The sequence below is a fragment of the Saccopteryx leptura genome, chromosome X (genome assembly GCF_036850995.1).
Source record: "Saccopteryx leptura isolate mSacLep1 chromosome X, mSacLep1_pri_phased_curated, whole genome shotgun sequence".
NCBI lineage: Eukaryota > Metazoa > Chordata > Mammalia > Chiroptera > Emballonuridae > Saccopteryx > Saccopteryx leptura.
The window spans coordinates 315,033-341,067 of record NC_089516.1 but is presented as its reverse complement, the minus strand read 5'-3'; the positions used below and the strand labels follow the sequence as shown (position 1 = coordinate 341,067).

General features: G+C 54.5%; 1 protein-coding gene across 1 annotated transcript; it reads right to left on the bottom strand.

Annotated features, from left to right (window-relative positions):
* Positions 1 to 1,072: 1,072 nt before the first annotated feature.
* On the bottom strand, positions 1,073 to 25,420 carry LOC136386017 (acetylserotonin O-methyltransferase-like). The gene is made up of 8 exons (XM_066357329.1): positions 25,349 to 25,420; positions 22,352 to 22,526; positions 14,499 to 14,628; positions 11,980 to 12,048; positions 10,180 to 10,298; positions 7,427 to 7,567; positions 6,216 to 6,338; positions 1,073 to 1,284 (listed from the first exon to the last, which is right to left on the bottom strand). Exons 1-8 carry the CDS (start codon positions 25,418 to 25,420, stop codon positions 1,073 to 1,075), a joined length of 1,041 nt encoding a protein of 346 aa, XP_066213426.1.
* Between the last annotated feature and the right edge of the window lie 615 nt (positions 25,421 to 26,035).

Sequence of the window (26,035 nt, the reverse complement as noted above, 5' to 3'; positions counted from 1 at the left end):
CCCATGAATAGTGGCCGTTTCATCGTCAAAGCTAAAAGAAGACTCTTTGAATTCGAGTGTGTCGGTAACACACACACACACACACACACACACACACACATCTCGCGTGACTCCCAGAGTCATTTGACAATGAAGAAAGAATTCGTCCCATTGTTTCCCTTTACGGGGGTGCTGGGAAGAGGACCCTCTGCAGGGAGCCCCGTGGAGAGAATTTGCTCTTCAAATTATAGACGTGATGATCTGATTGCACGGCCGGGGGTCTCAGGAAAGAGTGAGGGAGTTAGCTTCCCCCTGAGGCGCCCGTGACAGACACAGTGGGGACCTCTGGTCAGGAGACTTCGCTGTCGGGGTGTGGCAGGGCTGGAGCCCATCTGTGGAACCACGGGGTCAGCCTGTTTCACCGTCAGGGACAGAGTGGGCAGGGCACAAGGGGGCCACGGGAAAGGGGTTCATTTTGGGAACTGCTATGACAGGACATGTAGAATAATGTCCCCAAAGGTGTCCACATCCTAATCTCTGTGTGCAGACAGAATAATGTCCCCAAAGGTGTCCACATCCTAATCTCTGTGTGCAGACAGAATAATGTCCCCAAAGGTGTCCACATCCTAATCTCTGTGTGCAGATAGAACAATGTCCCCAAAGGTGTCCTCATTCTAACCCCCACGTGGTAGACAGAACAATGTCCCCAAATGTGACAACATCCTAATGTCTGTGCGCAGATAGAATACTGTCCCCAAAGGTGTCCACATCCTAATCTCTGTGTGCAGATAGAATAATGTCCCCAAAGGTGTCCACATCTTAATCTCTGTGTGCAGATAGAATAATGTCCCCAAAGGTGTCCTCATTCTATCCCCCACGTGGTAGACAGAACAATGTCCCCAAAGGTGTCCTCATTCTAACCCCCACGCCCACGTGGTAGACAGAATAATGTCCCCAAAGACACCCACGTCCTCTCCCCCGTGTGGCAGACAGAACACATTGGAACCATTAGAACAGAACACAGCAGAGTCCAGTGAAGAAGACAGGAATGAAATAAAATAAATAGATCATAGGGGCCGACCCGCAGGGGGCGTCACATTCTGGCCAGGACAGCACCGTAAATGCCCCGGGTCCTCTGGCACCGGACGTCCCGGAAGCCGGCTGTGGCCAGGAGCGCCTGGTACTGGGCGGGGGTCCGCTCCTGGCCCTCCGTCTGCACCAGCATGTTGAGCGAGAAGAGCTGCGTGGTCAGGGGGCCCCGCCCGTCGGCGTCCAGCAGGCTCTCGATGACCAGGACGCCACCGCCTGCGGCAGGGAGAGGCGGGCGTGAGGGACGGAGGGACGGCCGAGGCCGAGGACCCACAGTGTCCTCTGTGATGTCCCCTCCCCACGCCCCGCTGCCCGCCCGGGGGACGCAAACCTGATACCCCTCGCTCCTTTCAGGTCCGGTCAGCCGTGCCCTTGGGCGCTGACCGCCTCCAGGTAAGTGGCCAGAGGTGCGTGCCTGCCCACAGCCAACCAACCCCGTCTGGCAGGAGGAGCGTGGGGGACGCTGACCTCTCAACATAGGGGATGACCAGCGGCCCCAAGCGCCCAGGGCGGGGGCTGCCCCTGCTGCCTCCCCCCCACGAGAAGTCCAGTCGTCCACACGCACCTGGCGGCGGCTAGGACCAGCATCCCCGCGCCCCTCGGGGAGTGGGCCGTCAAGCTCCACAGGACGCTCACCTCCGCGTGGCCAGCAGCAAGGGAAACATTCCGTTTCTCCCTCAGACATCCCACGAGCGGAGAATTTCCGAGGGCACCCCCACGGGCGCGGGGCGTGTGGGCATGGGGCAACTTCACGTCCCCTGTACCGTTCACCGGCCACCGCGGTGGACACTTAGGACACAGAGAAGGCCTTCCTAAAAGCCAAGGACGCTGCTGACCAGGTCACGAGGAGCAGAGACCGACAGCCGTCCCATGAGCAGCCCCCACCACCGTGCAAAGCTCTCGTCCACCCTCACACCGGGGACGTCAGGGTGCCCTCCGTTGGAAAACCGGGCGTCCCAGACACAAAACACCGTGGTCCCAACAAGCCCCCTTGGCCCCCCGATCGGAGGGAACCAGAACCACCAGGACCCACCGTGCATTGTTTGAAGACACACACACACACACACACACACAAAAGAAATCTGTGAATTCACGACGTGCATTTCCTAGCTCTCTCTGGGGAAGGGAGTCTAGAAACCGGGGGGGACCCTAGTGATCAGCATCTCGCCACAGCTCGGTCTCCGGAAATGACCCTGCACCCCAGAACCGCAATTTCCAGGGTGGGGGTGGTGGAGAGGAGACATTCTTGAGCAGGGAGCCTGTGACAGGTGACATCACGAGGCACCCGGGAAGGGCAGGGAGACTAAGCCCACGAAGATCATAGGTCCCCAGAAGAATATGAATTTCGGATAAGGGAAATATTCGCTGGAGTCGGCAGGCCCTCTGAAATGTTCACAGTAAACCAGTTGGGAGGCGTCTTATGTTCCCTGTGCCGGGGTTTTCTCATGTAAATCGTGGAGATATTTATGGGTGGTTTTCCACGGAGTCACACCAGCTGGTGGTGGGAGCCGTTATTCGTGCGACGGGGAGGGGGTGATTGTTATAACAAGTGTGCCCATGTCCTCATGAACCGTAGTGAGCATTGCTGAGAGGGCATGGGAGGCAGTGTTCCCAGCAGACAGAGGCTGTGTCCACGCCCTGATGGACATTCGAGAAGGACAGACATCACAGGACAGCTGAGAAAGTGTCCCCACCCCACACGGAGGCTGTGCCCACGTCCTCTGGACCACCAGGATGGACACACCTCACAGGACAGCTGAGAAAGTGTCCTCACCCCACACGGAGGCTGTGCCCACGCCCTCATGGACCATCGAGAAGGACAGACATCACAGGACAGCTGAGAAAGTGTCCCCACCCCACACGGAGGCTGTGCCCACGTCCTCTGGACCACCAGGATGGACACACCTCACAGGACAGCTGAGAAAGTGTCCTCACCCCACATGGAGGCTGTGCCCACGTCCTCTGGACCACCAGGATGGACACACCTCACAGGACAGCTGAGAAAGTGTCCCCACCCTACACAGAGGCTGTGCCCACGTCCTCTGGACCACCAGGATGGACACACCTCACAGGACAGCTGAGAAAGTGTCCTCACCCCACACGGAGGCTGTGCCCATGTCCTGTGGACCACCAGGATGGACACACCTCACAGGACAGCTGAGAAAGTGTCCTCACCCCACACGGAGGCTGTGCCCACATCCTCTGGACCACCAGGATGGACACACCTCACAGGACAGCTGAGAAAGTGTCCCCACCCCACATGGAGGCTGTGCTCACGTCTTCTGGACCACCAGGATGGACACACCTCACAGGACAGCTGAGAAAGTGTCCCCACCCCACATGGAGGCTGTGCCCACGTGCTCTGGACCACCAGGATGGACACACCTCACAGGACAGCTGAGAAAGTGTCCTCACCCCACACGGAGGCTGTGCCCACGTCCTCTGGACCACCAGGATGGACACACCTCACAGGACAGCTGAGAAAGTGTCCCCACCCCACACGGAGGCTGTGCTCACGTCTTCTGGACCACCAGGATGGACACACCTCACAGGACAGCTGAGAAAGTGTCCTCACCCCACACGGAGGCTGTGCCCACGTGCTCTGGACCACCAGGATGGACACACCTCACAGGACAGCTGAGAAAGTGTCCTCACCCCACACGGAGGCTGTGCCCACGTCCTCTGGACCACCAGGATGGACACACCTCACAGGACAGCTGAGAAAGTGTCCCCACCCCACATGGAGGCTGTGCTCACGTCTTCTGGACCACCAGGATGGACACACCTCACAGGACAGCTGAGAAAGTGTCCTCACCCCACACGGAGGCTGTGCCCACGTCCTCTGGACCACCAGGATGGACACACCTCACAGGACAGCTGAGAAAGTGTCCTCACCCCACATGGAGGCTGTGCTCACGTCTTCTGGACCACCAGGATGGACACACCTCACAGGACAGCTGAGAAAGTGTCCTCACCCCACACGGAGGCTGTGCCCACGTCCTCTGGACCACCACGATGGACACACCTCACAGGACAGCTGAGAAAGTGTCCTCACCCCACACGGAGGCTGTGCCCACGTCCTCTGGACCACCAGGATGGATACACCTCACAGGACAGCTGAGAAAGTGTCCTCACCCCACACGGAGGCTGTGCCCACGTCCTCTGGACCACCAGGATGGACACACCCCACAGGACAGCTGAGAAAGTGTCCCCACCCCAGACAGAGGCTGTGCCCACATCCTCTGGACCACCAGGATGGACGGACCTCACAGGACAGCTGAGAAAGTGTCCTCAACCCACACGGAGGCTGTGCCCACGTCCTCTGGACCACCAGGATGGACACACCTCACAGGACAACTGAGAAAGTGTCCCCACCCCACACGGAGGCTGTGCCCACGTCCTCTGGACCATCGAGATGGACACACCTCACAGGACAGCTGAGAAAGTGTCCCCACCCCACATGGAGGCTGTGCCCACGTCCTCTGGACCATCGAGATGGACACACCTCACAGGACAGCTGAGAAAGTGTCCTCACCCCACACGGAGGCTGTGCCCACGTCCTCTGGACCATCGAGATGGACGGACCTCACAGGACAGCTGAGAAAGTGTCCCCACCCCACACGGAGGCTGTGCCCACGTCCTCTGGACCATTGAGATGGACACACCTCACAGGGCAGCTGAGAAAGTGTCCTCACCCCACACGGAGGCTGTGCCCACGTCCTCTGGACCATTGAGATGGACACACCTCACAGGACAGCTGAGAAAGTGTCCTCACCCCACACGGAGGCTGTGCCCACGTCCTCTGGACCATCGAGATGGACGGACCTCACAGGACAGCTGAGAAAGTGTCCCCACCCCACATGGAGGCTGTGCCCACGTCCTCTGGACCATTGAGATGGACACAGCACACAGGACAGCTGAGAAAGTGTCCTCACCCCACACGGAGGCTGTGCCCACGTCCTCTGGACCACCAGGATGGACACACCTCACAGGACAGCTGAGAAAGTGTCCTCACCCCACACGGAGGCTGTGCCCACGTCCTCTGGACCACCAGGATGGACACACCTCACAGGACAGCTGAGAAAGTGTCCTCACCCCACACGGAGGCTGTGCCCACGTCCTCTGGACCATCGAGATGGACACACCTCACAGGACAGCTGAGAAAGTGTCCTCACCCCACACGGAGGCTGTGCCCACGTCCTCTGGACCACCAGGATGGACACACCTCACAGGACAGCTGAGAAAGTGTCTTCACCCCACACGGAGGCTGTGCCCACGTCCTCTGGACCACCAGGATGGACACACCTCACAGGACAGCTGAGAAAGTGTCCCCACCCCACACGGAGGCTGTGCCCACGTCCTCTGGACCACCAGGATGGACACACCTCACAGGACAGCTGAGAGGGTGTCCCCACCCCACACGGAGGCTGTGCCCACGTCCTCTGGACCACCAGGATGGACACACCTCACAGGACAGCTGAGAGGGTGTCCCCACCCCACACGGAGGCTGTGTCCACGTCCTCTGGACCACCAGGATGGACACACCTCACAGGACAGCTGAGAAAGTGTCCCCACCCCACAAGGAGGCTGTGCCCACGTCCTCTGGACCACCAGGATGGACACACCTCACAGGACAGCTGAGAAAGTGTCCTCACCCCACACGGAGGCTGTGCCCACGTCCTGTGGACCACCAGGATGGACACACCTCACAGGACAGCTGAGAAAGTGTCCTCACCCCACACGGAGGCTGTGCCCACGTCCTCTGGACCACCAGGATGGACACACCTCACAGGACAGCTGAGAAAGTGTCCTCACCCCACCCGGAGGCTGTGCCCACGTCCTCTGGACCACCAGGATGGACACAGCTCACAGGACAGCTGAGAAAGTGTCCCCACCCCACATGGAGGCTGTGCCCACGTCCTGTGGACCACCAGGATGGACACACCTCACAGGACAGCTGAGAAAGTGTCCCCACCCCACACGGAGGCTGTGCCCACGTCCTCTGGACCACCAGGATGGACACACCTCACAGGACAGCTGAGAAAGTGTCCCCACCCCACACGGAGGCTGTGTCCACGTCCTCTGGACCACCAGGATGGACACACCTCACAGGACAGCTGAGAGGGTGTCCCCACCCCACCACCTACCTGCCCTGCAGCTCTGGTGAACCCTCTCCAGCAGCCGTGAGCACTTCTCATCCGTCCAGTCGTGCAGGACGCGGGCGAGGATGTACAGGTCAGCCTCCGGGAGGGGGTCCTTAAAGAAATCCCCTGTAACACAGGGCGGGCCCCCCTGGGGTCAGCCCCTTGATCGACCGGGGCCAGCACCCCAGCACGGAAGGGTCACCTGTGTGGACCGAGCCTTCCCGAGATCTCCCCGGCTAGTGACCACCCCCACACACACCCGGCCCTAGCCCCAAACAGCGCTCGGCTCTTGCGACGTTTTTCCTGCGAAGCCATCGGTTTTGGAAGACGTCTCGGAGAGAGAGCCCCGTGCCCACAGGGCGAAGTCAGAGGGCCTGTGTGGTCCACATGCTACCAACTCACGAGAACTTGGGGGGATGCGTAGAAGGACCGTCTGGACTCCACCTTGGCGAGCCTAACGCCACGTGTCCAAGGCGACAGGGAGTCCCATCACAGGTCTCGGTGGACGGTCCTCCGAATCAATAACTGTCCCCTGGTCGTGCCTTCAGCCCCCCCGTGCCTTGACTCCCCTTTGGGAGTGTTTTGAATTCTCGGGCGTGTAGGATGTGCCTGGTGCTGTGGTGACAGATGACCAGAGTGTGGGAGGTTCAAACCACAGACGTTTGTCCTCTCTCCGTCCTGGAGAGCGGACGTCTGAGGTCCAGGGGTCCCAGGGCGGCGCTCCCTCCCTCCGGGGGCTCCAGGGAGGGTCCCCCCTGTCTCTCCCAGCTCCTGGGGCTCCAGGCGTCCCCGGGCTGGTGGCCACCTCCCTCCCGTCTCTGCCTCCATCCCCACGTGGCTTCTCCTCTGTGCCTGTGTCTCTTCTAAGGTCCCTGTCACTGGGTGCATGCAGGGCCCCCTTGACCCAGGGTGACTCCTCTCGGACCCTTCATCCCGTCTGCACAGACCCTGTTTCCAAATAAGCTCCCACTGACAAATTCTCGGTGCCCGTGGACTTTGAGGGGACGCTATTCCACCCAGACAACAGTCAAGAAAGAATCCGTCGCCATTAAAACGATACACGTTTAACGTTGTTTTTCCCACCGGCGGTGACTGACCGTTCTGTCCTGAGGGCGGCAGGTGTGGGGGGCGGGGGAAGAGCCGTGTGTGGACATCCCACCCCTTGCGAGGCACCTGTGTCCCCCCCCCCTTCCCCGTGGATACAGAAAACCCACCTTCACGGAAGCTGATGCGTCCCCCGTCCGGGAACGGGAAGTGCTTCTTGGCCGTGCCCACCACTTGCGGGACGTCGAAAATGGTGACCTGGCACCCGGGGTACAGAGAGACGCACTCCTTGGCCAGAGCCCCCGAACAGCCTAGAGAGAGAGACACAGAGGGGGTGACAGGCGGAGGGGAACCGTGAGCAGCGTCACCATGAGCCCCTGAGGCTCCGGGCTGGGTGGCGGGGAGCAGGGGGGAAACTTGGTCATCACGGTCCCATCATCTGCAAGCCCCTGAACCTAGGTGGTCTTCCTGGCTGCACCGACCTGGGGTCCCACGTCCAGCACAGGCTCTGAGGTAGCTGTGTCCTCCTCCTGTGGCCGGGGGCAGCCGTCCACCCAGAGCAGGCGACGACCACACGAACAAGGAAGCAGGAAGCCGCAGATGGACACCCCGTCCAGATGACAGCCCCCCATGCACCTCCTGGGTCCTGGAGCTCCCACCCACCCGTGTTCTATTTTCACCCCTCCCCTTCCCCACCCCAGGGAGGGCAATTCTGCATTCTGCCCTTGTTTACAGAAATAGGACCACCACGAAGAAGAATCCACCCTTCGTTACGAGAGAGCCGTCTGGGATCCAGACACGCGTTTCTCGGGGAAACGATGGCTCAGAGACACCAAGCAAGCGGCCTGAGGTCACACAGTAAAGCCGGAGGCAGGAGCCTGTGCTGAATCCAGGGTCAGCTCTCACAACTGTGGTGCAGCAGGAGGGAACAACTTCGGCCAAGGACAGTCTCATCCAGGGAGCCCTGTCCTCCTGCAGGCATTGGGGGCACCCGTCCGAGCTGCGACCCCCCCAAAATCAAGGACCTCTTGAATGTGCCTTGCACCCCGACATCATCACCGGCAGTTTAGCCAATGCCACCGAGCCTTCGCCTTTGCTGAGGGATAGAGGGACCCCCCAGTTCAGGAGGGTTGTCGCCTTGGGCTGGTGTGAACCAGCAGGGGCAGTGACCCCTAAAATTCTTATCTCACCAAGGGCTCCTGATTTCTGCACCTTGACTACAGAAAGGTGGCCTGGTTGTGTGCACCGACCGAGCGGATTACTTAAGACAGACAAGGCGCCTGACCGGGCGGTGGCGCAGTGGATAGAGCATCGACCTGGAAACGCTGAGGTCGCCGGTTTGAAACCCTGGGCTTGCCCGGTCAAGGCACATATGGGAGTTGATGCTTCCTGCTCCTATCCCTTCTCTCTCTCTCTCTCTCTCTCTCTCTCTCCTGTCTAAAATGAATAAATAAAAAATATTTAAAAACAAAGACAGACAAGGGACAGTCCTCGGTGTGGCCATCCCTACCTCAAATGAGCCTCACATCCTTACCCTTTAAGAGAAGAAGGAATCGTCACCTGCTCTCGAACTTGATCAAGGACACACCCTGCTCAGCATCAAACCCTCAGCAGATGTTCAACTTCGGACGAGACACTCCTCCTTGAGCCCGGGGTGACATCTGCCCCCCAGAACCCAGAAAACACCACAGGCCCAGACAGCCTATGCCTCTGCCAGCCTGTGACACCACGTGTCACCTCAGCGTCTCTGGGAATGGCTTTCTGGCAGATGGGGGAGGGGACAGGACATCTCCTTAGATGAAACCAGAGGTCAGGAACCTATGGCTCGCGAGCCAGATGTGGCTCTTTGGATGGCTGCCTCTGGCTCGCAGACAAATCTTTAATAAAAAAAATAATAACGTTAAAAATATAAAACATTCTCATGGATTACAATCCATTCATTTCCTACCGCTCATGTTCATGGTTGCGGGTGGCTGGAGCCAATCACAGCTGTCCTCCGGGACAACACCACATTTTTATTGGATAATGCGTCACGTCCACGGGTCGTTGTATGGCTCTCACGGAATGACATTTTAAAATCTGTGGCGTTCATGGCTCTCTCAGCCAAAAAGGTTCCCGACCCCTGGACTAAAACATCCACTTTGGGGCTGGGCGATGCCTGGGGTGACCCCTGGACTGGCCACATCGGCATTTCTGGAAGCCGGTCAGAAGCTCAGATTCTCAGCCCCGCCCAGGTGTGCAGGGTCAGAGCCTCAAGAGGGTGGTGGTGTGCCCATATCTGAGTTGTGACGGGTCCCACAGGGGGTCCCGACTGTCCTCACATTGACAACCATGAACCTTCAGATGTTGTTACTTGGCTGTGGGTGGTGAGGAGTTGAGGTCAAGACAGCCCTCAGGATGCGGAAGGAAGATCTCGCACATCCTGTCCCAACTGGGATTTCCGTTCTCACTCCTTCGCTTGTTTACAAGGAATTATTCAAACATGGTTAGGACGCTCCTCATACAGAATTTTTTTTTCCTTCTTTTTTGTATTTTTCTGAAGCTGGAAACGGGGAGAGACAGTCAGGCAGACTCCCGCATGCGCCCGACCTGGATCCACCCGGCACGCCCTCCAGGGGCGACGCTCTGCCCCTCCGGGGCATCGCTCTGCCGCGACCAGAGCCACTCTAGCGCCTGGGGCAGAGGCCAAGGAGCCATCCCCAGCGCCCGGGCCATCTTTGCTCCAATGGAGCCTTGGCTGCGGGAGGGGCAGAGAGAGACAGAGAGGAAGGAGAGGGGGAGGGGTGGAGAAGCAAATGGGCGCTTCTCCTGTGTGCCCTGGCCGGGAATCGAACCTGGGTCCCCCGCACGCCAGGCTGACGCTCTACCGCTGAGCCAACCAGCCAGGGCCCTCATAGAGAATTTTAAGCGGGGAGATGCTCACCACCGAGGTCGCAGACGAGAGGGAATGGGGAGAGGTCGAAGGCAGTCATCACGCTTCTCCCTTGGACGCTCCAGATGTCCTGCAGACCCCGCATGAACTGCAGCCTCTCCTCCTCGGACCTGGGGTGCGAAACCACCCCGCCAGCTAGTCAAAATCATGCCACACCCACGGTGGTCACTGTGAGCAAGGACAGGAGGCGGCGTCCTGCTGAGCAAAGGGCTGCCCCCCCACACACACACACACACGCCGGGCTTGCGTTGTTGGTGAAATACAATCTCCGTGGTCCTCCAAGTATCTCTCTCATTCCACGTGGCGAGAGCCCCGGGTCGGGCGGCAACCTAGACCCAGCTCCCGGGGTGGGGTGGGAACCAATTCTCTTTCTCTGGAAGCCACGATGGAGCCCCGTCTCCATCGGAAGGGAAGTTCAGATGCTTCCTGATCAGGGACATCAATGTGTGTCCTCCACGCCACACGGCAGAGGGCAGGACTGTGAGGTCCACTTTGTAAGTCTCCACATGCTGGGGCAGGGGCTCCCAACAGCGGGGATTTGGGGAGATGAGCGAGAGACAGTGAGGGAGAGGGATCTATCTATCTATCTATTTATCTATCATCTATCTATCATCATCTATTTATCTATTATATCACCTATCTATCCATCATCTATCATCTATCTCTCTATCTATCTATCTATTATCCATGTATCTACTAACCTACCTATGACAGTGACTATCAAGAAGACAATTGTGGCCCTGGCCGGTTGGCTCAGCGGTAGAGCGTCGGCCTGGCGTGCGGGGGACCTGGGTTCGATTCCCGGCCAGGGCACATAGGAGAAGCGCCCATTTGCTTCTCCACCTCCCAGCCCCTCCTTCCTCTCTGTCTCTCTCTTCCCCTCCCACAGCGAGGCTCCATTGGAGCAAAGATGGCCCGGGCACTGGGGATGGCTCCTTGGCCTCTGCCCCAGGCGCTAGAGTGGCTCTGGTCACGGCAGAGCGACGCCCCGGAGGGGCAGAGCATCGCCCCCTGGTGGGCAGAGTGTTGCCCCTGGCGGGCGTGCCGGGTGGATCCCGGTCGGGCGCATGCGGGAGTCTGTCTGACTGTCTCTCCCCGTTTCCAGTTTCATAAAAATACAAAAAAAAAAAAAAAAAGAAGACAATTGTGTTCCCAGGAGACATTCGTCAATGTCTGGAGACATTTCTGTTTGTTACACCTAGAGTGAGGGGTGGTCCTAGCACCTAGTGGGGGTAGACTAGGAAGGCTGCTCAGCACTCTACAGGTCACAGGACACCCCATGTCAGAGAGTCACCAGCCCCCGATGTTGGTAGGATTGAGGGTGAGAAACCTTGACCTAGCATGAGAGACTTTATCATCTCTCTCTCTCTCTCTCTCTCTCTCTCTCTCTCTCTCTCTCAATCTGGTCTATCTATGTATCTATGTATCCATCCATCCATCCATCCATCCTTCCATTCATCCATTCATCCATCCCTTTATTATATCTATCCATCCATCACTTGTCCATCTATCTACATATCCATGAACCTATCTCCCTATCACCCATCTGTGGAGCTATCTACACCTATCTATCTATCCATAGATATCATCTATTGATATCTATTAATATTTACCTATTTATAATCTATCAGTATATATCTACCAATGTATACCTACCATCTCCAGATCTATATTTCTCTCTAGAAAGAGAGGAGAAGGGGAAGGGAGGGGAGGGACAGGGACCAGGTCTCGAGAATAAGAAATGAAAAAGTCAATAAGAATAATGGTAAGAGAGTCGATGTGTGGCGTTACCTGTAGATGGCCGTGAAGAGTTCTTCTGAGGGGACCCCAAATGTGTTCAGATACTGGTTCTTTCCTTCTCTGAAATCAGGGAGCAAGGTTGTCACGAGAGGACTCACACGTTGCTGGAACATTTCCACTAACACATAGAGGGGGACACCCTTCCTCCCCTCCAATCATAGATGGGACGAGCAGGAAGCGTAAGAAAGTGACCAGACAGACCCACGCATTCCTTTCTCGGGCAAAAGGCGTGCATGTTCAGATCTGCGGGGTCCCCAGCTAGCACCGTTGTCTGACCGGAGGAAAGAAGGAATGAGATTTAATAGCAGTAAAAAGAGAGTCTGGAAATGAGGTACCATGTGGGGACACCACCCTCTAGAGCAGTGGTCCCCAACCTTTTTTGGGCCATGGACCAGTTTAATGTCAGAAAATATTTTCACGGACCGGCCTTTAGGGTGGGACGGATAAATGGATCACGTGAGCGAGACAAGCGTCAAGAGTGAGTCTTAGACGGATGGAACAGAGGGAATCTGGTCATTTTTTAAAAACAAAACATCATTCAGACTTAAATATAAATAAAACAGAAATAATGTAAGTTATTTATTCTTTCTTTGTGGACTGGTACCAAATGGCCCACGAACCACTACCGGTCCGTGGTCTGGGGGTTGGGGACCACTGCCATAGAGTGACTCATTGCCTGGCATCTGAGGACAGAATGTTCCTCACAGGTGGGAAGATTGCTGGTCTACTTGTATCTGGATGGATGATGGATGGATGGATGATGGATGGATGGATGGTGAATGGATGGATGGATGGTCTACATGCATCTGGATGGATGGATGGATGGATGATGAATGGATGGATGGATGGATGATGGATGGATGGATGATGGATGGATGGATGGATGATGGATGGATGGATGATGGATGGATGATGGATGGATGGATGATGGATGGATGGATGGATGATGAATGGATGGATGGATGGATGGATGATGGATGGATGGATGGATGGATGGATGATGGATGGATGGATGGATGGATGATGGATGGATGGATGGTGAATGGATGGATGGATGGTCTACATGCATCTGGATGGATGGATGGATGATGGATGGATGGATGATGGATGGATGATGGATGGATGGATGGATGATGGATGGATGGATGATGGATGGATGATGGATGGATGGATGATGGATGGATGGATGGATGGATGGATGGATGATGGATGGATGGGTGGATGGATGGATGGATGGTGAATGGATGGATGGATGGTCTACCTGCATCTGGATGGATGGATGGATGGATGGATGGATGGATGGATGATGGATGGATGGATGGATGATGGATGGATGATGGATGGATGGATGGTGAATGGATGGATGGATGGTCTACATGCATCTGGATGGATGGATGGATGGATGGATGATGAATGGATGGATGGATGGATGATGGATGGATGGATGATGGATGGATGGATGGATGATGGATGGATGGATGATGGATGGATGATGGATGGATGGATGGATGATGGATGGATGGATGATGGATGGATGATGGATGGATGGATGATGGATGGATGGATGGATGGATGGATGATGGATGGATGGATGGATGGATGATGGATGGATGGATGGTGAATGGATGGATGGATGGTCTACATGCATCTGGATGGGTGGATGGATGATGGATGGATGGATGATGGATGGATGATGGATGGATGGATGGATGATGGATGGATGGATGATGGATGGATGATGGATGGATGGATGATGGATGGATGGATGGATGGATGATGAATGGATGGATGGATGGATGGATGATGGATGGATGGATGGATGGATGATGGATGGATGGATGGATGGATGGATGATGGATGGATGGATGGTGAATGGATGGATGGATGGTCTACATGCATCTGGATGGATGGATGGATGATGGATGGATGGATGGATGGATGGATGAAGGATGGATGGATGATGAATGGATGGATGGATGGTGGATGGATGGATGGATGGATGATCTACCTGCATCTGGACGGATGGATGGATGGATGATGGATGGATGGACGAATGGATTGTGAATGGATGGATGGATGGTCTACCTGCATCTGGATGGATGGATGGTCTACCTGGAGCTGGCTGGTGGTCTACCCCCAGTTCCTCCTCCTTCCCCGTAGCTGGGGAAAGAATTTCTGGAGCATCTAATTCCACCCTGAAGAGCTCCCTGGTGTCCAGGACAGCCACCATCAGCCCCGTCCTGTCAGAGATACAGTTCGACAGCCCAAGCTCTCCCTTCCACAGCTCTGTCCGAGCCACTTTCCTGCAGACTCTCAAAGCACGATGACTTCTTATCACAACGGATCTATCTCAAGTGACTTCCACAGGTCAACACCGGGTGACATAATATCTTCTCTGGATTTCTAAACCCACAGGGGTCTCATTTTATCCTCCAAAAACCCAGGCATGTCGACTCCTCAATGCCCTGACCCCGGCCCAGAGGCCGCCCTGGGATACAATCTACACCCACCTCACGGCCTGGGCCAGGTGTGCCCAGCACAGGTAGGTCGTCCTCCCCAGGTACAGAAGCATGTTCTGCTGGGACCGGGGGCTGGACCTGACCAGGTAGGTACTGGAGAGCTCCGTGTTTTTGTATAAAGCTGAAAACAGACAAAAAAAGGCCAACAAAATAGTTAAATTTCAAGATGTTGCCGCATGCCATCACCAATGTTGACAACATCATGATATTTGTGTGTGTGTGTGTGTGTGACAGAGACACGGACAGAGAGAGGGACAGATAGGGACAGACAGAGAGGAAGGAGAGACATGAGAAGCATCAATTCTTCATTGTGACACCTTAGTTGTTCATTGATTGCTTTTCATATGTGCCTTGATAGGGGGGGGGGGGGAGGCTACAGCAGACTGAGTGACCCCGTGCTCGAGCCAGCGACCTTAGGTTCAAGCTGGTGAGCTTTTGCTCAAACCAGATGAGCCCGCGCTCAAGCTGGCGACCTTGGGGTCTTGAACCTGGTTCCTCCACATCCAAGTCCGACGCTCTATCCACTGCACTACCGTCTGGTCAGGCAACAACATCATGACTTAAATGTGAACTTCCGCTGTGAGCGTGGAGAACCCAAAAGCTTGGGGCTTATCCTGAAGGAGCAGGTGACCAGTGGGAAGGTCCCCACAGCTTGGACTTTATTCTGAAGAAGCAGGAGACCAGGGTGCAGGTCGTCACAGCTCAGGGCTTATTTTGAAGAAGCAGGTGACCAGTGGAAAGGTCCCCACAGCTGGAATCTTATCCTGAAGAAGCAGGTGACCAGTGGAAAGGTCCCCACAGCTGGAATCTTATCCTGAAGAAGCAGGTGACCAGTGGGAAGGTCCCCACAGCTGGAATCTTATCCTGAAGAAGCAGGTGACCAGTGGGAAGGTTCCCACAGCTGGAATCTTATCCTGAAGAAGCAGGTGACCAGGGTGCAGGTCGTCACAGCTCAGGGCTCATTCTGAAGAAGCAGGTGACCAGTGGAAAGGTCCCCACAGCTGGAATCTTATCCTGAAGAAGCAGGTGACCAGTGGGAAAGTCCCTACAGCTGGAATCTTATCCTGAAGAAGCAGGTGACCAGTGGGCACGTCCGCACAGCTGGAATCTTATCCTGAAGAAGCAGGTGACCAGTGGGAAGGTCCCCACAGCTGGAATCTTATCCTGAAGAAGCAGGTGTCCAGTGGGAAGGTCCCCACAGCTGGAATCTTATCCTGAAGAAGCAGGTGACCAGTGGGCACGTCCCCACAGCTGGAATCTTATCCTGAAGAAGCAGGTGACCAGTGGGAAGGTCCCTACAGCTGGAATCTTATCCTGAAGAAGCAGGTGTCCAGTGGGAAGGTCCCTACAGCTGGAATCTTATCCTGAAGAAGCAGGTGACCAGTGGGAAGGTCTCCACAGCTAGAATCTTATCCTGAAGAAGCAGGTGTCCAGTGGAAAGGTCCCCACAGCTGGAATCTTATTCTGAAGAAGCAGGTGTCCAGTGGGAGGGTCCCCACAGCTGGAATCTTATCCTGAAGAAGCAGGTGTCCAGTGCTAAGGTCCCCACAGCTGGAATCTTATCCTGAAGAAGCGGGTGACCAGTGGGCACGTCCCCACAGCTGGAATCTTATCCTGAAGAAGCAGGTGACCAGTGGGAAGGTTCCCACAGCTTGGACCTTATTCTGAAGAAGCAGGTGACCAGTGGGAAAGTCCCTACAGCTGGAATCTTATCCTGAAGAAGCAGGTGACCAGTGGGCATGTCCCCACAGCTGGAATCTTATCCTGAAGAAGCAGGTGACCAGTGGGAAGGTCCCCACAGCTGGAATCTTATCCTGAAGAAGCAGGTGACCAGTGGGAAGATTTCCACAGGTGGAATCTTATCCTGAAGAAGCAGGTGACCAGTGAGAAGGTCCTCACAGCTGGGAATTTGTCCTGAAGAAGCAGGCGACCAGTGGGAAGGTCCCCACAGCTTGGACCTTATTCTAAAGAAGCAGGTGACCAGTGGGAAGGTCCCCACAGCTGGAATCTTATCCTGAAGAAGCAGGTGACCAGTGGGAAGATTTCCACAGCTGGAATCTTATCCTGAAGAAGCAGGTGACCAGTGGGAAGGTCCCCACAGCTGGAATCTTATCCTGAAGAAGCAGGTGACCAGTGGGCACGTCCCCACAGCTGGAATCTTATCCTGAAGAAGCAGGTGACCAGTGGGAAGGTCCCCACAGCTGGAATCTTATCCTGAAGAAGCAGGTGACCAGTGGGAAGGTCCCCACAGCTGGAATCTTATCCTGAAGAAGCAGGTGACCAGTGGGCATGTCCCCACAGCTGGAATCTTATCCTGAAGAAGCAGGTGACCAGTGGGAAGGTCCCTACAGCTGGAATCTTATCCTGAAGAAGCAGGTGACCAGTGGGAAGGTCCCTACAGCTGGAATCTTATCCTGAAGAAGCAGGTGTCCAGTGGGAAGGTCCCTACAGCTGGAATCTTATCCTGAAGAAGCAGGTGACCAGTGGGAAGGTCTCCACAGCTGGAATCTTATCCTGAAGAAGCAGGTGTCCAGTGGGAAGGTCCCCACAGCTGGAATCTTATTCTGAAGAAGCAGGTGTCCAGTGGGAGGGTCCCCACAGCTGGAATCTTATCCTGAAGAAGCAGGTGTCCAGTGCTAAGGTCCCCACAGCTGGAATCTTATCCTGAAGAAGCAGGTGACCAGTGGGCACGTCCCCACAGCTGGAATCTTATCCTGAAGAAGCAGGTGACCAGTGGGAAGGTTCCCACAGCTTGGACCTTATTCTGAAGAAGCAGGTGACCAGTGGGAAGGTCCTCACAGCTGGAATCTTATCCTGAAGAAGCAGGTGACCAGTGGGCATGTCCCCACAGCTGGAATCTTATCCTGAAGAAGCAGGTGACCAGTGGGAAGGTCCCCACAGCTGGAATCTTATCCTGAAGAAGCAGGTGACCAGTGGGAAGATTTCCACAGGTGGAATCTTATCCTGAAGAAGCAGGTGACCAGTGAGAAGGTCCTCACAGCTGGGAATTTGTCCTGAAGAAGCAGGCGACCAGTGGGAAGGTCCCCACAGCTTGGACCTTATTCTGAAGAAGCAGGTGACCAGTGGGAAGGTCCCCACAGCTGGAATCTTATCCTGAAGAAGCAGGTGACCAGTGGGAAGATTTCCACAGCTGGAATCTTATCCTGAAGAAGCAGGTGACCAGTGGGAAGGTCCCCACAGCTGGAATCTTATCCTGAAGAAGCAGGTGACCAGTGGGCACGTCCCAACAGCTGGAATCTTATCCTGAAGAAGGAGGTGACCAGTGGGAAGGTCTCCACAGCTGGAATCTTATCCTGAAGAAGCAGGTGACCAGGGTGCAGGTCGTCACAGCTCAGGGCTTATTCTGAAGAAGCAGGTGACCAGTAGAAAGGTCCCCACAGCTGGAATCTTATCCTGAAGAAGCAGGTGACCAGTGGGAAGGTCCCCACAGCTGGAATCTTATCCTGAAGAAGCAGGTGACCAGTGGGCACGTCCCCACAGCTGGAATCTTATCCTGAAGAAGCAGGTGACCAGTGGAAAGGTCCCTACAGCTGGAATCTTATCCTGAAGAAGCAGGTGTCCAGTGGGAAGGTCCCTACAGCTGGAATCTTATCCTGAAGAAGCAGGTGACCAGTGGGAAGGTCTCCACAGCTGGAATCTTATCCTGAAGAAGCAGGTGACCAGTGGGAAGGTCTCCACAGCTGGAATCTTATCCTGAAGAAGCAGGTGTCCAGTGGGAGGGTCCCCACAGCTGGAATCTTATCCTGAAGAAGCAGGTGACCAGTGGGAAGGTTCCCACAGCTTGGACCTTATTCTGAAGAAGCAGGTGACCAGTGGGAAGGTCCCCACAGCTGGAATCTTATCCTGAAGAAGCAGGTGACCAGTGGGCATGTCCCCACAGCTGGAATCTTATCCTGAAGAAGCAGGTGACCAGTGGGAAGGTCCCCACAGCTGGAATCTTATCCTGAAGAAGCAGGTGACCAGTGGGAAGGTCCCCACAGCTGGAATCTTATCCTGAAGAAGCAGGTGACCAGTGGGAAGGTCGCCACAGCTGGAATCTTATCCTGAAGGAGCAGGTGACCAGTTGGAAGGTCTCCACAGCTGGAATCTTATCCTGAAGGAGCAGGTGACCAGTGGGAAGGTCCCCACAGCTGGAATCTTATCCTGAAGAAGCAGGTGACCAGTGGGAGGGTTTCCACAGCTGGAATCTTATCCTGAAGAAGCAGGTGATCAGTGGGCACGTCCCCACAGCTGGAATCTTATCCTGAAAAAGCAGGTGATCAGTGGGCACGTCCCCACAGCTGGAATCTTATCCTGAAGAAGCAGGTGACCAGTGGGAAGGTCCCCACAGCTTGGACCTTATTCTGAAGAAGCAGGTGACCAGGGTGCAGGTCGTCACAGCTCAGGGCTTATTCTGAAGAAGCAGGTGACCAGTGGGAAGGTCCCCACAGCTGGAATCTTATCCTGAAGAAGCAGGTGACCAGTAGGAAGGTCTCCACAGCTTGGACCTTATTCTGAAAGACCAGGTGACCAGGGTGCAGGTCGTCACAGCTCAGGGCTTATTCTGAAGAAGCAGGTGACCAGTGGGAAGGTCCCCACAGCTGGAATCTTATCCTGAAGAAGCAGGTGTCCAGTGCAAAGGTCCCCACAGCTGGAATCTTATCCTGAAGAAGCAGGTGACCAGTGGGAAGATCCCTACAGCTGGAATCTTATCCTGAAGAAGCAGGTGTCCAGTGGAAAGGTCCCCACAGCTGGAATCTTATCCTGAAGAAGCAGGTGACCAGTGGGAAGGTCCCCACAGCTGGAATCTTATCCTGAAGAAGCAGGTGACCAGTGGGCAGGTCCCCACAGCTGGAATCTTATCCTGAAGAAGCAGGTGTCCAGTGGGCATGTCCCCACAGCTGGAATCTTATCCTGAAGGAGCAGGTGACCAGTGGGAAGGTCCCCACAGCTGGAATCTTATCCTGAAGAAGCAGGTGACCAGTGGGAAGGTCCCCACAGCTGGAATCTTATCCTGAAGAAGCAGGTGACCAGTGGGAAGGTCCCCACAGCTTGGACCTTATTCTGAAAGACCAGGTGACCAGGGTGCAGGTCGTCACAGCTCAGGGCTTATCCTGAAGAAGCAGGTGTCCAGTGGAAAGGTCCCCACAGCTGGGAATTTGTCCTGAAGAAGCCGGTGACCAGTGGGCACGTCCCCACAGCTGAGAACTCATCCATTACTTTGCATGGGCTCCTGGCATGGTCCTGTTCCTCACGCGGCATCTTTGCAAACCTCTTAGAACAGGAGCACGACTAGCCCGACCCGTGAAGAACAAGCTGCTATCTTTCCATCGTGTCTGAACAATTTTCTGTAGCTGCTGAAGGCCCGTGGGTCTCCTCCAGGGACCCCCGAATTGGGGGCCAGAGAACAAGCCGGTGTCCCTGCCTCCCACAGAGCATTCCGGAGCCTCCTGGTACCTGGACCGGTTGGGATGGTCCACCAAGATTGCTTGATTGCTAAGCCCGTCTCTCTGAGAACGGTCACCTCCTAGATCAGTGGTCCCCAAACCCCGGGCTGCGGACCGGTACCGGTCTGTGGGCCATTTGGTACCGGTTCGCAGAGAAAGAATAAATAACTGACATTATTTCTGTTTTATTTATATTTAAGTCTGAACGATGTTTTATTTTTAAAAAATGACCAGATTCCCTCTGTTCCATCCGTCTAAGACTCACTCTTGACGCTTGTCTCGGTCACGTGATACATTTATCCGTCCCACCCTAAAGGCCGGTCTGTGAAAATATTTTCTGACATTAAACTGGTCCGTGGCCCAAAAATGGTTGGGGACCACTGCCCTAGATGACGTCTTCCTGCTGAACGTTACCCGTGAATGGCACCCATGCCAGCGTTTGTCCCCGGGACCCCAACGGGTACGTGACTGCTTGTTCCTGCCTAAAAGGGCGTCCCCAACCCTGACACCGCGGTCACCACACCCTCGTCCCTCCCCCAGACCAACCCAAGCACTGGTCTGCAGACGCTGTCATGTCACGGGCAGACAGAAATCTTTCAAATGCCCTGAATGCTCAACCTAGGCTGGACAGTTTTGAACTTGGCAGAGAAAGAGCCTTCTTAAAGCACCAGTGTCCCCGTATCCCCTAAGAGGAGAAAATGGTTTTAAAAAGTCGCAACGCCATCTAAAGAGAATATAAGGGCCAAAGGAATGGACACCCTTGAATTGGATACATTTAGCATGATGGAACAGGGCTGTGTTGGGATGCTTTCTTTCCCTCATGTCCGTCTCTTGTTCTTCAGAGGCCAGTGCATGCACCTCGGCTTGTGGACACCTCTAGACCAGACACCAGCCAACCGCAGAACTGGATACTGCTACATCCGGCCCCCAGACACCTCTAGACCAGACACCAGCCAACCGCAGAACTGGATACTGCTACATCCGGCCCCCGGACAGCTCTAGACCAGACTCCAGCCAATCACAGAACTGGATACTGCTACATCCGGCCCCCAGACACCTCTAGACCAGATATCAGCCAACCGCAGAACTGGATACTGCTACATCCGGCCCCCAGACACCTCTAGACCAGACACCAGCCAATCACAGAACTGGATACTGCTACATCCGGCCCCCAGACACCTCTAGACCAGACACCAGCCAACCGCAGAACTGGATACTGCTACATCCGGCCCCCAGACACCTCTAGACCAGACACCAGCCAACCACAGAACTGGATACTGCCACATCCGGCCCCCAGACACCTCTAGACCAGACACCAGCCAACCGCAGAACTGGATGCTGCTACATCTGGTCCCGGACACCTCTAGACCAGACACCAGCCAACCGCAGAACTGGATGCTGCTACATCCGGCCCCCGGACCCCTCTAGACCAGACACCAGCCAATCGCAGAACTGGATACTGCTACATCCGGCCCGGGACACCTCTAGACCAGACACCAGCCAACCGCAGAACTGGATACTGCTACATCCGGCCCCCAGACACCTCTAGACCAGACACCAGCCAATCACAGAACTGGGTGCTGCTACATCCGGCCCCCAGACAGCTCTAGACCAGACACCAGCCAACCGCAGAACTGGATGCTGCTACATCTGGCCCCCGGACACCTCTAGACCAGACAGCAGCCAATCGCAGAACTGGATGCTGCTACATCCGGCCCCCAGACACCTCTAGACCAGACACCAGCCAACCGCAGAACTGGATACTGCTACATCCGGCCCCCAGACACCTCTAGACCAGACACCAGCCAACCGCAGAACTGGATACTGCTACATTCGGCCCCCAGACAGCTCTAAACCAGGCACCAGCCAATCACAGAACTGGATACTGCTACATCCGGCCCGCGACACCTCTAGACCAGACACCAGCCAATCACAGAACTGGGTACTGCTACATCCGGCCCCCGGACAGCTCTAGACCAGACACCAGCCAATCACAGAACTGGATACTGCTACATCCGGCCCCCGGACACCTCTAGACCAGACACCAGCCAACCGCAGAACTGGGTGCTGCTACATCCGGCCCCCAGACACCTCTAGACCAGACACCAGCCAACCGCAGAACTGGATACTGCTACATCCGGCCCCCGGCTTGTTGTTGTCAATAAAGTTTTATTGGCAGCTACCCACGCCCCCTCGTTGACACGATGTCTCTGATGCTCCGAAGGACCACAGAGCTCAGAGTCCTGAACATACTCAGCCCCTGCCTCTTTATAGGAAAAAAAAATTTTTAAAAAGGGTGCCCACCGTGTGTGTGTGTGTGTGTGTGTGTGTGTGTGTGTGTGTCTGTGTGTGTGTGTGTGTGCACGTCGAAAAAGCCCCCTTCCCGAGGACACTGACCTCTGCCTCCTCCGGTCTCCACGTGGAGGAGTTTTAGGGACGCACAGGTGTCCAGCAGCAGCTCCGTCCCCCGGGGGCTGGAGCCGAGACGTGCGGCCACGGCGTCGGAGCCCAGGGGCTCCCGGGCCTCGGCGAGAACATCGAACACGCCCAGCTCGCAGGCGGCAAAGAGAACCTTGGGAGAAAAGGAGGGACTCGAAGAGAAATGGCGGCAGGGACGGAAAGAGACTCTTCCTGCCGCACAGAAGGGGGCGTGTAGACGGTGTCCGGTTGCGTTGTGCGCTGGAAACTGTGTCACACGCCAATTCGGATAAAAATAAATAATATACATCGATAAATGAAAGAAAGGAGTCAGCCAATGAACGCATAAACAAGTGGAACAAATTGACGTTCTTCTCTCTCTTTTCTTCTCTCTCTAAAACAAACAAAGACGAAATATCATATAAATACAAAGGCTACGATAAGGGACAGAGAAGGACACGACGTAACAGTCAAGGAAGGTGTGTGACTCTCGTAAACATGTATGCGCCCAACATGGGAAGCACCTGACTATGGGAAGCACGCCTTGATGGACATACTGGGACATGTGAACAGTAAAACAGCGATGATAGGGACATTTTAACACACGCTTCATCGACATCATGGAAGAAGGAAAGAAAGAAAGAAAGAAAGAGAGAGAGAGAGAAAGAAAGAAAAAAGAGAGAGAAAGAAAGAAGATAGAAAGAAAGAGAAAGAAAGAAAGAAAGAAAGAAAGAGAGAGAGAGAGAAAGAAAGAAAGAAAAAAGAGAGAGAAAGAAGGAAAGAAAGAAAGAAAGAGAGAGAGAAAGAAAGAAGATAGAAAGAAAGAGAAAGAAAGAAAGAAAGAAAGAAAGAAAGAAAGAAAGAGAAAGAAAGAAAGAAAGAAAGAAAGAAAGAAAGAAAGAAAGAAAGAAAGAAAGAAAGAAAGAAAGAAAGAAAGAAAGAAAGAAAGAAAAGGATATATGGCAGCATTGTTCACAATAGCGAAGATCTGGAAACAGCCCAAGTGTCCGTCAGTGGATGAGTGGATTAAAAAGCTTTGGTACATATATACTATGGAATACTACTCAGCCATAGAAATGATGACATCGGATCATGTACAACAACACGGATGGACCTTGATAACATTATACGGAGTGAAATAAGTAAATCAGAAAAAACTAAGAACTATATGAACCCATACATAGATGGGACATAAAAATGAGACTCAGAGACATGAACAAGAATGTGATTGTAATGGGGGGAGGGGGCGAGGAAGGAGAGAGAGGGGGTGGGGGGAGGGGAGGGGCACAAATAAAACCAGATAGAAGGTGACGGAAGACAATTGGACTTTGGGTGATGGGAATGCAGCATAATCAAATGTCAAAATAATCTGGAGATGTTTTCTCTAAACCTACGTACCCTGATTTATTAATGTCACTGCATTAAAAGTAATAAAGAAAAAGAGAGAGACAGAGAGAGAAAGAAAGAGACGTGACGTGACATAAGCCAGTCACAGATGGACAAACCCTGTCTATGTCCACCATGGGTCCTGAACACGGTCACCACTTCCTTCTAACGCCCGCATTGAATAGACCTGACACCGCTGTATCTTCAAAAGGGGAGATCTAACTTGCCTCTATTTTTTTATTTTTTTAGGTCAAATTCCCATCACCTAAGATTCATCAGGACCCATGGAAACACAGCAATTCAGTGGCATTTAGCAGACTGATAATATGGCGCAGCCGTGACCTGGATCTTATGTCAGGGCGTGTCCATCATCTTGAGAGGGGACCCATCCTCCGTGAGACGTCCCTGCTAGTCCCCTATCCCCCCACACCGAACTCCTCACGCCCTCCTGTTGATTGGAAATCCCCCCACCCCGATCGCATACACAGCCGATGACACGTCTTGTGTGGGTTCTAGGGACCGCGTACTTACTGTATCCTTGGGGGAAAAAAAATGAGCTAGAAAAAAAGACAACGTTATTAAGAAAATCATAAAGAAGAGTGAACTCCCCTATAGCGTTTATTGGGGGAAAAAATTAAAAAAAAAAAAAAAAGAAATCCGCGTAGACGTGGATTTTTTGACATCGGATCATTTACAACAACATGGATGGACCTTGATAACATTATACGGAGTGAAATAAGTAAATCAGAAAAAAAACTAAGAACTATGTGATTCCATACATAGATGGGACATAAAAAATGAGACTCAAGAGACATGGACAAGAATGTGATGGTGACAGGGAGTGGGGTGGAGGGGTGGTCCATATATACTATGGAAAATCTCTTTGCGGTTCAAACCACATTGTCCAAAGAGCTGGTTGTTTGACTTGTGGAGACAGAGCTGTGAGCGTTACACTACCACAAACGGTGTCCGATATAGTGATACCTGCATTCCCACAGCCACCGCAGGCTTCGTAATCTGTTTTTATGGTGAGCGTTTAAAAACATCGATCTGAGGGTGGAGGTTCCGGGTGACCAAGGAGAAGGGACTGAGAAGCCCAGGTGGGCAGTCACAGGACGTCAAGTCCAGCACGGGGCACAGAGTCACTCATATGGTCACCACTCTGTGTGGTGTCAGGTGAGTATACTGGACTTATCGGGGGGTTAGGGGGTGGGGGACACTTTGTAAGTTATATAAATGTCTACTATGTGTACATCTGAACTAATACACTATTGGATGCCCGCTGTAACTGGGAAAAAAATATTTAAATTAAAATAAATGAATAAAGAAACAAAGTATTAAAAAAAGGAAGTAATGGAAAATATCGTTCTGAGATGAGGTCTCCGGGGTGCTGAGACATCCCCAGAGGGGTCCCCAGCTTCCAGCGGCCAGACCTCTGCCCAGACGCCTGCCTGCCTGCAGCTCCCACACGCTGCCGTCCCCCCCACCCCGAAGGAGAGACCCCCACCCGTGAAGGAAGCAGTCACACCCACGCTCCATCCGCACCCCCTCTCTTCCACGGGATCTGAGCGCGCCCATCCTGGTTCCTACCTGGGAGACCATGAACCCCTGTGTGTACTCGTCCAGGAGTCCCGGGGTGACCTCTTCCCCCACAGAACTCATCTCCTTTCGGGCCACCGGGATTCCAGGGTCCCCGGTTTGTTAGCAAACGGGGAACGGCCAGCCGGGCGGAGCGGTGGCGGGAAGCTTCTGCTCTCTGCCCAGCCGCGGAGCCTCTGACTCAAGACAGACGGACCCGGGGGGGGGGGGGCGGGGGAATCTTATTAAGGGGCTGAGACGGCTTGTGGGTTCCTGCTGATTCTCTGATCCCACCTGCTGGCCCTGAGCTGCACACGGCCCCCGAGGACCATTTCTTAGGGAACTTGTGATTGTTTACAATGTAGGTGATCTTGAGATTAAATTTTTAAGTGTTGGCCCTGGCTGGTTGGCTCAGTGGTAGAGCGTTGGCCTGGCGTGCAGGAGTCCCGGGTTCGATTCCCGGCCAGGACACACAGGAGAAGCGCCCATCTGCTTCTCCACCCCTGCCCCTCTCCTTCCTCTCTGTCTCTCTCTTCCCCTCCCGCAGCCAAGGCTCCATTGCAGCAAAGATGGCCCGGGCGCTGAGGATGGCTCTGTGGCCTCTGCCTCAGGCGCTAGAATGGCTCTGGTTGCCACAGAGCAACGCCCCAGATGAGCAGAGCATTGCTCCCTGGTGGGCATGCCGGGTGGACCCCGGTC